This window comes from Lathyrus oleraceus, chromosome 5, assembly GCF_024323335.1.
Source record: "Lathyrus oleraceus cultivar Zhongwan6 chromosome 5, CAAS_Psat_ZW6_1.0, whole genome shotgun sequence".
NCBI lineage: Eukaryota > Viridiplantae > Streptophyta > Magnoliopsida > Fabales > Fabaceae > Lathyrus > Lathyrus oleraceus.
The window spans coordinates 249,228,127-249,240,162 of record NC_066583.1 but is presented as its reverse complement, the minus strand read 5'-3'; the positions used below and the strand labels follow the sequence as shown (position 1 = coordinate 249,240,162).

The window sequence follows — 12,036 nt, the reverse complement described above, 5'->3', positions numbered from 1 at the left end:
GTGTAACAAATTCTGATGTAATTGAGAATTAATCAGTTTTATCTACATATATTTTATTTTTATTGCATATCATTAAAGATATATATATATATATATATATATATATATATATATATATATATATATATATATATATATATATATATATATATATATATATATATATATATATATATATATATATATATATATATATATATATATATATATATATATATATGTGAAACATATAAAAAATTTAAAATTAAAAAACAATACATATCAATTTCCTTGTAGGTGAGTTATTCGGTCAACAAAATTTACATATAATGAATTACTTATAACTAAGTTATCTGATGATAACAATTAATATCCAATAATCAATATTGTATAACATTTTTGTGATAATAATTAATATCCAAAAAAATGAATTATTTTTTTATTTTTTAAATTTTATTTTAAGAAAAACATTACAACTTTTTTTCAAAAAAAAATTAAAACAATTTTTTGTTTAAAAAGTATTTTAAAATTTTATTTTAAAAAAATGATAAAAAAATTAAAGTATTTCGTTCTTTTTTTTTTCAAAAGATAAGGTCTTAAGTCTCCTTTTTTAGGCCTCCTAAAAAACATGAATATATATTAATATTAGGAGGCTTAGAAAATGTTCAAGTAATTGGCCTAATTAATGGGACTTTATCATGTAGGATTTTTTAAGAATCGCTCTTTTAACTTTTTTCGCTAAGCTCTCTTAGTAATTATTGGAGATTGTTCGATATATTTTATGTTTTACTCGTATATTATGCCAAAAAATTTAAAATACCTTTAAAATCTGGATTTTGAATTTCGTACGCATTAAAAATACGCAGATAAGAGTAAAAATATATGAATTTTGGAATCTGAACGCACCACACACCATAATAACTTTGTTTCAGAACCACAGTCAAACTAAAAATAAAAAAATTATAGATTTCAAAATACAAATTTCAATCTTCAAACGGTTTCATTTAAGTATTTGTGCCCTCTCTTTCCCTCTTTTTTTCCCTTCCATTTGAAACAAAACAAAACCAACAGAAGAAGCAGAGCTCTCATCTCTCACATTGATCCGAAATTTCTCTCAATTTTTACTAATGTGCACTGAAACATATGATTTTCATCAAATTTTATTCTTTTCCATTCAAACTAAGCAGAAATATCTTTCACAATTGATAAGTTTCTCATATTCTTTCTTTTTTTATGATGCATGCAAAATTCTGCAATAGGTTACAATTAAAATGCGTTAGGATACACTGAATAGAATTTGGTGTGAATTTGAGACTTTGACGGTTAGAGCACGTACAAGAACGCATTTTGCTCTGGTGCGTTTTAGTCTGAGTTTTGAAATACAGACCCTTACTACGGATAACAAAATTTGGATTATATATTTTTCATTATGTTTTTTTAATTTTGCTTATTGATATATTGATTCATCTTCTTTGGTTTTGACATGTCTTTTCTTGTTTGATTATAGAAAATAATGGCTGAAGAACAACTAGATACATATATGATCGAGTGGTCAAATATGCTTAAGTGTGTAAGGAGAAAGTTAGACTCTCATGACCCACAGCTAGAGAATCGTCGTGTACTACTGAGGAATCGTCTTCACGAGATCATGTATCTCTGGCTCATGGCGAAGCACATACTACTCGTGTTCATGTTGATATACATGCACGTGATCCACATCCTGCATAGGACCTGATGTTGCACTTGTTAGTTTTTTAAGAGGCCCCGAAGACACTTCACTACTTCCTATATGCACAACATGGTGCAGTTCACGTGTGAGAGTAAGAGGTAGCATAAATATTTCATTGCTCTTTTAAATATTTTGTTATACTAATTGAATTGTTTGACGTTCAAATATTTATTTGTGTAGTATCGTGACACGTTGAAATGTGTAAACCATGACAGGAAGATATCAAAGATGACGTAGCCTTATGAACCAGGAAGTCTTAGAGCTATCTAAGGTGAAGAACTTTACTAGGACTAAATATGATTATATAGAACATGATTTATATTTTACATTCGTTGAGAGATGACACGCAGAAACATCGTCATTTCATCTTCTGATTGATGAGATGACTATCACACTTGATATAACATACCTCTTACATCCTCCAATCACTTAATGATTGTTAGATCACTCTAGAATTACTAGACCTAAGACTCCGACTTGATGATGGCATAATTAGAGGTTGGTTCAGGGAAAACCCTAGAGAAGATAGAAGACCCTAGAGAATGTCAAATTAGATTATCATATTTGAATTTCTAGGTAATCACTACATGAGATGAGATGTAATGAAGACTACTCTAATAATTTTAGAGCATCCCATGTCCATTGTGAAGACAATTAAGTGCATATTCTTTTGCTTTGGTCTTGTGGTTGACTATGTTTGGGGCTTGACCCCTTGTTACAAAAACAAAATCACTAGATACAACCCCATTTGGTTCGGCTTTTTGCTATTTGTTTAATCAAAACACCAACTTTACAAACTATGGAGTTTAAAAAAACAATAACATGCAATTAGTAGCAAAAGATACAGAGCATGAGATCGCGTGGGTTACATCATAATAAAATATAGATAAACAATCAATTTAGAGAGCAGTTGGCAAATTGTGCCATTCACTTTGGATCTACCAAAGATGGAAAATGGAATCAAAATACATCAATTTTATTATCTTGTCTCCTATCTTCCTATTTTACTTTAAATATACACCAACCATGCAATAAAATCCATTATATTCTCCTGAAATGTTAAACTTGTGCCGCAATATTCCTAAACAAGTGAATGGCATTAGTCATCTAATATTCTTTTTTTAATAGAAAGCTAAATAAATAAAGGGTTGACTTTATACAACAATAATAATCAAGTCTTATCCAATTAAGCGAGATCAACTACATAGATAATATTCGCTCTAATGTTCTATCAAGAACTATTCTTCTATCCAAATCGTGATAATGACACGACAGAAGATGAAAAACACTAATAAGCAATATCAAAGTTGAGCATATGCATAACATCAATGCCTTTACCTTAAATCATCGACACAAATTTACAAGCTGATATTTAGATTACTAGCTAAAAGGTTGGAATTTCAAGCTATAGGTTGGCCTAAGCTTCGCAACAACAAAAAACAGCCGGCAGCAAAATATAGTACTTCACCTAGCATTCCCTGGTACAGCAAGATACCATTATCAGTCTAGGTTGGACAAGAATTTCTAGCAAAATATAGTACGTCATCTAGCATTCCCTGGTACAACAGGATACGATTATCAGTTTAGGTTGGACGAGAAGAATTTCTAGCAAAATATAGTACATCACCTAGCATTCCCTGGTACAACAAGATACCATCACCAGTTTAGGTTGGACGAGAAGATTTTCGAGTAACTCTTCTTAAATCAGTGACAGCTGATGATGATTGAGACGCAGTAGGGCCTGCTATATCTGCTTCATGAGTTCTCCGTAGTCTAGTCCTTCTTCGCACCCGTTCATTGTCATGCTGGCTTTCTCTATGTTCATTGAGATCGTCCTGATTGCTGCATCCAACTCCGTCATCCTCAACAATCATATTGGCTCTTCGCTTCTTTCCTTTAGAACCAGTAGGCTGTTGGCTTTGCCTAGGCCCATTATCATCTTCAGTCTCTACATATTCTGCTTTGGGTATTGTAAATGGCCATGAAGTGCCACAACTTGGGCAAACTTTTGCAGCCTAAACACCAATGAATAACAGCATTAAGACATACAGGAACTCCACATTTCTAAGATGGTAAAAATTGAGCTAGACTTCATACCTTTATCTGGGAAAAAAGTTGCTTCAGGCAGTATTGATGAATTCGTACAGTACAATTTTCATTTTTGCACAACTCTGCCTGTTATGCAATGACCAATGAATAAGTAAATAATCATATCAGTAGTCTTTTTCAACATTTTCCCTACAATTTCCATGGTACAGAATATTGAAAACCCAACAGAAAAAGTAAATATAGAAATCTATGCTGATTCAAAATAACTACAACCAATGATGTGAAAAGGAAAAAGAAACTGAGAGTAAGACTGTAAAAATGTAAAGCGGGACAACCTTAATTCCAGCTTCATTGCAAACTTGACAGGATGGAACATCATTACTTCGAAACCAGCTGCGGAGATCAAGGAATGATTTTACACCAAGTCTAACATCACCATCTGTGGTCAAATTAAGCCACGAGTCCCTCACAAGTTCATTTAGAGTTTTTTCCTTTTGAGACAAATTAAAACTCTTAAATGCATATGGCACCTGTGGTTGGCTTCCTTGACATTGTTGTTGCCCTCCTTGAGACTCTGAACTGGTCCCAATTGTAACCTGCACATAGCCCGTGAAATTTGAGCACTATTGTCACCAATCATAAATATGTGAGTTGTATAGAAGATTTTCTGATAACAATAGAACTGCAGCATGGGTCTATGTCACTCTAACTCCCTATAGGTGTTACAACATATTTAAGAACTGTGTTTTAAAAAACAGAGTATTGAAGAGCTGGTACCATAAAGAATGCAGTTTCATAATGACATGCCGGATAGCATCCCACAAAACAGGGTAGCAGTATAGCGCAAAATGACAATCCTAATTGATGAAGAGAAACATCAAGTGGTGGGCCTGTGTTATGTAGTATAATGGCAACTGCCCTCACAAAGCCAAATAAGTTCAATTGAATATATTTAATAGTTTCGTCACAACCTCATAAAGGTAAAATATATAAATGAATTGTAAGAGAATGATTTATGATAATTTTGACGATGAAAATTCATACAACGTTTTCAAAATATGTAAATGACAATTCTAATTGTATAAGCTTCGCTATTTTGGAGTTTTTTTCCATAAGATTATATACTATATACTTTGTAAAAGTTTATACTGTAATGGTTTTCTTTATAAAAATTTATGGAATATTTTCTAGACCAGCCATTGAGACAATGAGTAAATTCTCAACATGAGCTGGGAAGAAGATTTGGCAATCAAAGGTCTGCCCTGCCATCAAATAAGAGCGAAAGAAGTATAGAATCTAAGTTTAATGAGATGAGAATTGGTAATGTTTATCAGAGGAAAACTAGAGATTGTATGATAAGAGTTACATAATTTCCATTTGATTGCACATATTAACAAGTAGATTCTCACTAATTAGGGTTGTTTGGCCCTGTCCAAACATCAAAAAATTCTCATGTATCTGTTTTGTAAATTGCAAGTGCTTTAAATTGATGTGTTTGATTATACTTCACAGTATCAAAGGCTAGTAAAGTAAATCAAAATTCAATTTCTGATGAGCAGAAAAATCTAGGTAGGTGAAAATTTATAACCTGGCCATCCAAATTAAGATTGAGAGCACCAATGGTGGAGATAAAACCATTTGCCGTGTCATCTTGAACTATTGCTTCAATCTGTTGTTTGACATTAAAAGAAAATAATAAGTGGTTAGTCTCAAGATGTCATAATATAAGACCAAGGTATTAAACTGAACAACCAAATGATATTGTTCACATAGAAACATGCATATTCTATGTTGAACATACGCAAATGGGAGAAGAGGTCCTAATCCAATTAATAATTGTTGAAATCTCTCCTTGAATTTATCAGTTTGTGGCTACCTAATAGTAAGAGTAAATGAGAATTTATTACACACAACATGATTTGCAGTTTATGAAAGATTCAGAACCTTATTTCTGACCAATCTTCTTTTAACTCTATGATCTTGTACACATGGATAACATTTGCACGCTGAAAACTCAGCAACCTCATCTAACATACAATCAACATTAAACTTCATTCACTTTGACCTTAATTATATTATTGACCAAAACCATTTAAAATTTCCATCCTCAGATTTCAATATTTCCTTATAAATCATCCCTAGTAAGACATTTACTACAAATAACCGTGTGTCCTAATATGATAGACAGACAAACCAAAAGAACTTCACCGATAGTGGATTATACAAAGCAATTTGTAGAGCCTATAACTTCTATCACGCACTTATGCAAACAGAAAAGCAGAGGCAAGTACAATTACACTTACAATAGCCTTATAAAAAGCAATCTGCGGAACTGTGTACTTGGTCCCGAGCTTTGATTGTTCATCGGAAACAGTATTAACAACTCCATAATAAACATGGCCATCATATTGATCAATGCAGGCACGTAACTCAAAATTGGCACAAGTTAGAGCCTTGTTTATTGCCAGAATAAATGCATCAAATAGCCGACGGTCAGTGCCTATACAAGAACAAAGCAATACAATCAAAATCATGATAAAATAAAAAGCGGAAAAATAGTAGCAATCAAAAGTAAAAAATTAGGAAAATGAAAAATGAAAACCTGGACTTTTCTTAGTGAGGTCCTCAAACATGGAATGTAGGTCTTTCTCCTTGAGTGGACCTCGTGACAAGAGAGCTTGAACTATGACGTGGTGTGTTGGGCTTAACCCACCCGACATGAGAAACCCTAATGTGGAATCAACTTTGGGAAATTAGGGTTAATCTGCTAGTTTTTTGAAGAATGAAAAGTGATTGGTGAAAGTTTTCAAGGATTTGAATGTTGGAGCAGTAAGGTTTTGGTGTTTAGAGGGAAATTATACGGTTAGAAATGGAGCATGAGCGGTGTGAATGGTGCCGGAAAAAGGAGAAATTAGGGGTTAGAGAAGTTGAAATGCTGGGTTGCCGAAAATAAGGGAGGAAAAGAGAGGGAAAACAAATAAGGATATTTCTCACCGAAAATTTGGGGAAAATAAATCTGCCTCTCGCGGGATAGATAACAATGGAAACAAAATGAAATTCGCACTTTATTATATTATTTATATAAAAAAAATTAAATACATTCAATAATTAATTAATGTATTTGAATAATATATAGGTCAAATACAATACATCATTAATAAAGTCATCTTTCTATATATAATGAGCCAATTGCTTGTGCTAGTTATCTTAAGAGGTGTACACCAAGTTGAAAAACAACTCGAGTGAAGGCTTTCAAGATTTATGATAGGCACACAATTGAAATATTTTCATGTAAATCTAGAATTTCATATGAAGTTAGGAAGAGATAACAGATAACTTTTAAATGCTTCAAGAGAACTACTTCATATACGTGTGAACATGCATTCATAAAACATGATTAATCATTACTACAAAATATATCTTTGATAAAACTGTATTATTATGGTCCCCTAAATTACTGTGGTAATAACTGATATTCGCTCGCCTTCAGAAATATGTAACACTTGTGAAGTGTTACAGTATGTTTGAATTCAAAAATATGCAACACTTCGTGAAGTGTTGCAGAATATTAAATAATACAACCTTTGAAAATTGTTGTAATGTGAAATAATGCAACCTTTGAAAATTGTTGCAGAATGCGAAATAGTGCAACATTTGATAAAAGTGATATTGTAGATGAAACAATGCAACATTTAGCAAAAGTGTTGTTGAAACAATGTCAGTTTGACCTATAAATTGAGCATTCAAAATTCATAAAAATACATTAAAAAAACATATTTTTTTCACACAAAATTATGGATTTCATCTTCCATACATTCGAGTTTTCATCGATCTTGTGCAAACTCGAGTATTAGCTGAATTATTCGAGTTACTCTTACATTCCAACTCTAAGACATTTGAGAGTGCTTCAAATATTTATAAGGAAGATGATTTCGTTCATGATTCTAACTCGGATCTATTCATATTGAATTAATTTTCTAACAATCTTATAAGTGTTTTAAATAATGACAACGAAGGTTTCCCTTTTAACTATCAAATGATAAATTATTGTGTCGTAGACACATTCTAAACACAAACAAGAATTGATGTCATAAGCCCGGATATGATTTTATTGTTTCTCATAAAAATTCAAACATATAAAAATTATAATATCAAAATCTCAAATGTAAATTTTTTAGATTGATATTATGATTTTTAAAATTTTTTAAAAATGATTAATACAATAGTATTTTGAAATGATTGACATGCATATATAAATAAAACATATTTGAACGTTACTGATGCATTTATTTAGTGTTAATGCTACGTTCTATGTCAATAAATTTAATTTAAAATAAAAATAATTCATTAGATATTGTATCATATATTATGTTGTTCATATATATATATCGGATAAATTTAAAACTTAACCTAACATGTATACATATTTCATAATTCATATGTCATACAATTTAAAGTTTCAATAATAATAATTATTGAGATTAATCATTTTAATCACTATACTTTAAGCTAATACAGTTGGATTAGTTGTATGGTTAGTTAATTGAGTTTACTCTATTGTGATTGGTGGTTATGAGATAAGGTTGCAATATATAAGCAATGCATTGCCACATGTAAACCATCTAATTGAATAACAGTTTTCTTAATATCTTCTTCTTTCTTCTTCGGTTAATTCCTTTGTTAATTCATCTTCCTTATGTTAACCGTTTAACATTGCTTCTGTTATGCTTCTCAATTGATGAAGCTGGATTAATCATAATATGGTATCATTCGCCAATTCGATCCTCCTTCCGCTGCTATCCAACTGAATCTTTTTACACCATTGCATCTCTTCTTTCAATTCTTTCTGCATCCATGGCTCCCTCTCGAGCTTCATCTTCATCAACTGATCCTGCTTTGGATCAAACCTCACCCTATTTTGTTCATCCCAGCGATGGCCCTGGTTCAGTAACAATCCTTCCCAAACTCACTGGTTCCAACTATCATTCATGGGCTCGAAGCATGAAGAGGGCTCTTGGTGGCAAAATGAAGATTGAGTTCATTGATGGATCTCTCCCTGTTCCAACAGATTCTTTCGATCCATCTTTGTGTGCTTGGAACCGCTGCAACATGCTTGTACATTCTTGGATCATGAATTCTGTTTCAGATTCAATCTCACAGTCCATAGTTTTCATGGAGAACGCGCTTGATGTATGGAACGATTTGAAAGAAAGGTTTTCCCAGGGTGATCTCATACGAATTTCTGAGCTGCAACAAGAAATTTACAACTTAAAACAAGAAACCAAATCAGTTATTGATTTTTTCTCTGATCTTAAAATTCTTTGGGAAGAACTGGATTTGTATTTGCCTCTATCAACCTGCACCTGTCGCATAAAGTGTACATGTGACGCTATGCGCAGTGCAAGGTCTCATCACCAGCTACTGCAGATTATCAGGTTCTTGACTAGTTTAAATGAACAATTTGCTGTAGCGAAGTCCCAAATCTTGTTAATGGATCCTTTGCCAACTATGAATAAGATATTTTCCATGGTGATTCAACATGAGCGCCAACTCCAGCTCCCTATTCCAAATGATGAATCTCAAACATTGATTAATGCTGCTGATTCCAAGAGGTTTGGAGCAAGAAATAATGCTTTCAAACATGGTGTTCGCATTTGCACATTTTGTGGCAAGACTAACCATACTGTTGAAAATTGCTTCAAGAAACATGGTGTTCCACCTCATATGCAGAAACAGTTTTAGAATTCAGCTAACAATGTGGCATCAGATGGAAATAATGATGGATCTTCATCTCATGGTGTTGACATTCAAAGTGACAATTCACCTATGACTCAAGGTCAATTCAGTGCCTTAATGGATCTACTTCAGAAATCAAGTATTGGTCAATCTTCAGGACATGCTTCTTCCAACCAAGTTGCTATTGGTCATCCATCAACAGGTAACACATATCATTGCATGCATAGTAGTAGTGGTGGTTCTTGGATCATTGATTCAGGAGCCACTGATCACATATGTAGTTCTGTCAAATGGTTTCATTCACATAAGAAAATTATTCCCATCACTGTTAGATTACCAAATGGACAATGCCTTGTTGCTAATCACTCTGGCACAATTTATTTTTCTCCTGATTTCATTATGCATAATGTGCTTTTGCTCCCTGAATTTTCTCTAAACTTATTATCTGTTTCAAAATTGTGTGAATCCTCTAATTACAATGTCAATTTCCTCAAATCACAATGTGTCATACAGGACAAAATCACCATGAAGATGACTGGTTTTGCTGAGCAGAAAGATGGATTGTACTATCTAACACTGAGAGATAATGATTCACCTACTACACACACACCTGATTTAACCTCTACTTTAGCAGCCAATGTCATTTTACCTGATAAAGCCTTATGGCACTTTAGATCAGGACACTTATCTCAAAACATATTATTGTACCTACATTCCCAATTCCTTTTTATCAAAGTTAATCATAAAGATTTCTGTGATGTTTGTTGCTATGCTAGACAAAGAAAACTCCCTTATACTGTTAGTAATAATAGAGTTGCACGCCCTTATGACTTGGTTCATTTTGATATTTGGGGACCTCTTGCAGTCCAATCTTTACATGGCCATTCATGCTTTTTAACTGCTGTTGATGATTGTAGCAGATATACATGGATAACATTGATGAAAACCAAATCTGAAGCTAGACAGCATGTTATAAATTTTGTCAATCTCATAGAAAACCAACATAAGCTCCATGTCAAAATTATCAGAACTGATAATGGCCCTGAGTTTAACATCCCTGGATTTTTTTCATCTAAGGGAATCATCCATCAAACCAGCTGTGTTGAATCTCCACAACAAAATGGTCGTGTGGAGAAGAAACACCAACATTTACTAAATGTTGGAAGAGCCCTCCTTTTTCAATCAAAACTTCCAAAAGAATTTTGGTCATATGATATTCTGCATGCAACATTCATTATAAACAAACTCCCTACACAAGTTTTAAACAATCTTTCTCCTCATTTCATACTGCATAATGCACATCCAGATATGCATAGTCTCAAAGTATTTGGCTCTCTTGCTTTTGCATCCACACTACATATGCACAGAACAAAACTTGAGCCAAGAGGTCGAAAATGTATTTTCTTAGGATATAAGAATGGTATGAAGGGGTGATACTCTATGACATTAACAATCATACAATTCTTGTCTCTAGAAATGTCATACATCATGAACATATTTTCCCTTATTCAAATGTTAATTCCACTAATTGGACATACCATCCTTACAAAGATCCTAATGACTCACCACAAAATGAACCTATCATACATGTTCCATCACAAAACATTGAATCCACAACTGAGGAACATGAGCATCATCCTAACACAACCATTGACACACTGCATCATTCAAATATTCACCCTGAATCTTTAGATAATACTGATGAAAACCATGACACTCAACCTGTCCCTGATACACCAGATATTGACAGCATCCAATCCAGGCATGTTAGAGCTAAACATACACCTCATTATCTCTCAGATTATGCGTGCAATACATCTGATGTATCAGCAGTCAAGTCATCATCAGGTACAACCAAAACTAATTATCCTATTTCAAATTATGATTCCTTGCATTTTCTATCTGCATCTCATCATGTTTTTGCATCCAATATCACTCTTACACATGAGCCAAAGAACTACAAAGAAGCATGTTTGTCTGAACATTGGATCAAGGCCATGAAGTCTGAATTAGATGCATTAGACAAGAATAGGACTTGGAACATAGTTGATTTGCCACTGCATGTTAAACCTATTGGCAACAGATGGGTTTTCAAAGTGAAACATAGAGCAGATGGCACAATAGAAAGGTATAAAGCTAGACTTGTTGTAAAAGGGTACAACCAAATTGAAGGGCTTGACTTCTTCGACACCTTTTCACCTGTAGCAAAGCTTACCACTGTCAGAACCCTTCTTGCAACTGCAGCCATCAACAATTGGTTTTTACATCAACTGGATGTTAACAGTGCCTTTCTACATGGGGAATTGCAGGAAGATGTGTATATAACTATACCTGAAGGTGTTACATGTCACAGGCCCAACCAAGTATGCAAACTCCAAAAGAGTTTATATGGTCTGAAACAAGCCAGTCGCAAATGGTATGAAAAACTAACAGCTTTACTACTGCAACAAGGATACACTCAGTCTACTTCTGATTATTCTCTCTTCACTTTGAAAAATGATGCTCACTTTACAGTCATCCTAGTATATGTTGATGACATAATT

The 12,036-nt window shown here is 33.1% G+C and overlaps 1 protein-coding gene across 3 annotated transcripts; it reads right to left on the bottom strand.

Moving 5' to 3' along the window:
• Positions 1-2,845: 2,845 nt before the first annotated feature.
• LOC127083548 (uncharacterized) lies at positions 2,846-6,800 on the bottom strand. 3 transcript variants are annotated; one of them, XM_051023858.1, is made up of 7 exons: positions 6,360-6,800; positions 6,061-6,257; positions 5,346-5,426; positions 4,093-4,353; positions 3,806-3,883; positions 3,336-3,723; positions 2,846-3,264 (listed from the first exon to the last, which is right to left on the bottom strand). In XM_051023858.1, the coding sequence occupies exons 1-6, from the start codon at positions 6,475-6,477 to the stop codon at positions 3,373-3,375; spliced, it is 1,086 nt and encodes a 361-aa protein (XP_050879815.1). In that variant the 5' UTR covers positions 6,478-6,800; the 3' UTR covers positions 2,846-3,264; positions 3,336-3,372. The 3 variants fall into 3 exon arrangements, with proteins under 3 accessions (XP_050879815.1, XP_050879814.1, XP_050879813.1); XM_051023857.1 differs by having other exon boundaries at positions 2,846-3,186; XM_051023856.1 differs by having other exon boundaries at positions 2,846-3,723.
• Positions 6,801-12,036: the final 5,236 nt, after the last annotated feature.

Coding starts and splice junctions, on each gene's coding strand:
- LOC127083548 (XM_051023856.1), bottom strand. CDS start 6,477: ATGTCGGGTGGGTTAAGCCCAACACACCACGTCATAGTTCAAGCTCTC. Junction 5,427..6,060: donor TTGCTTTTTATAAGGCTATT/GTAAGTGTAATT, acceptor GTCAAACAACAG/ATTGAAGCAATAGTTCAAGA. Junction 3,724..3,805: donor AACTTTTTTCCCAGATAAAG/GTATGAAGTCTA, acceptor ATTGGTGTTTAG/GCTGCAAAAGTTTGCCCAAG.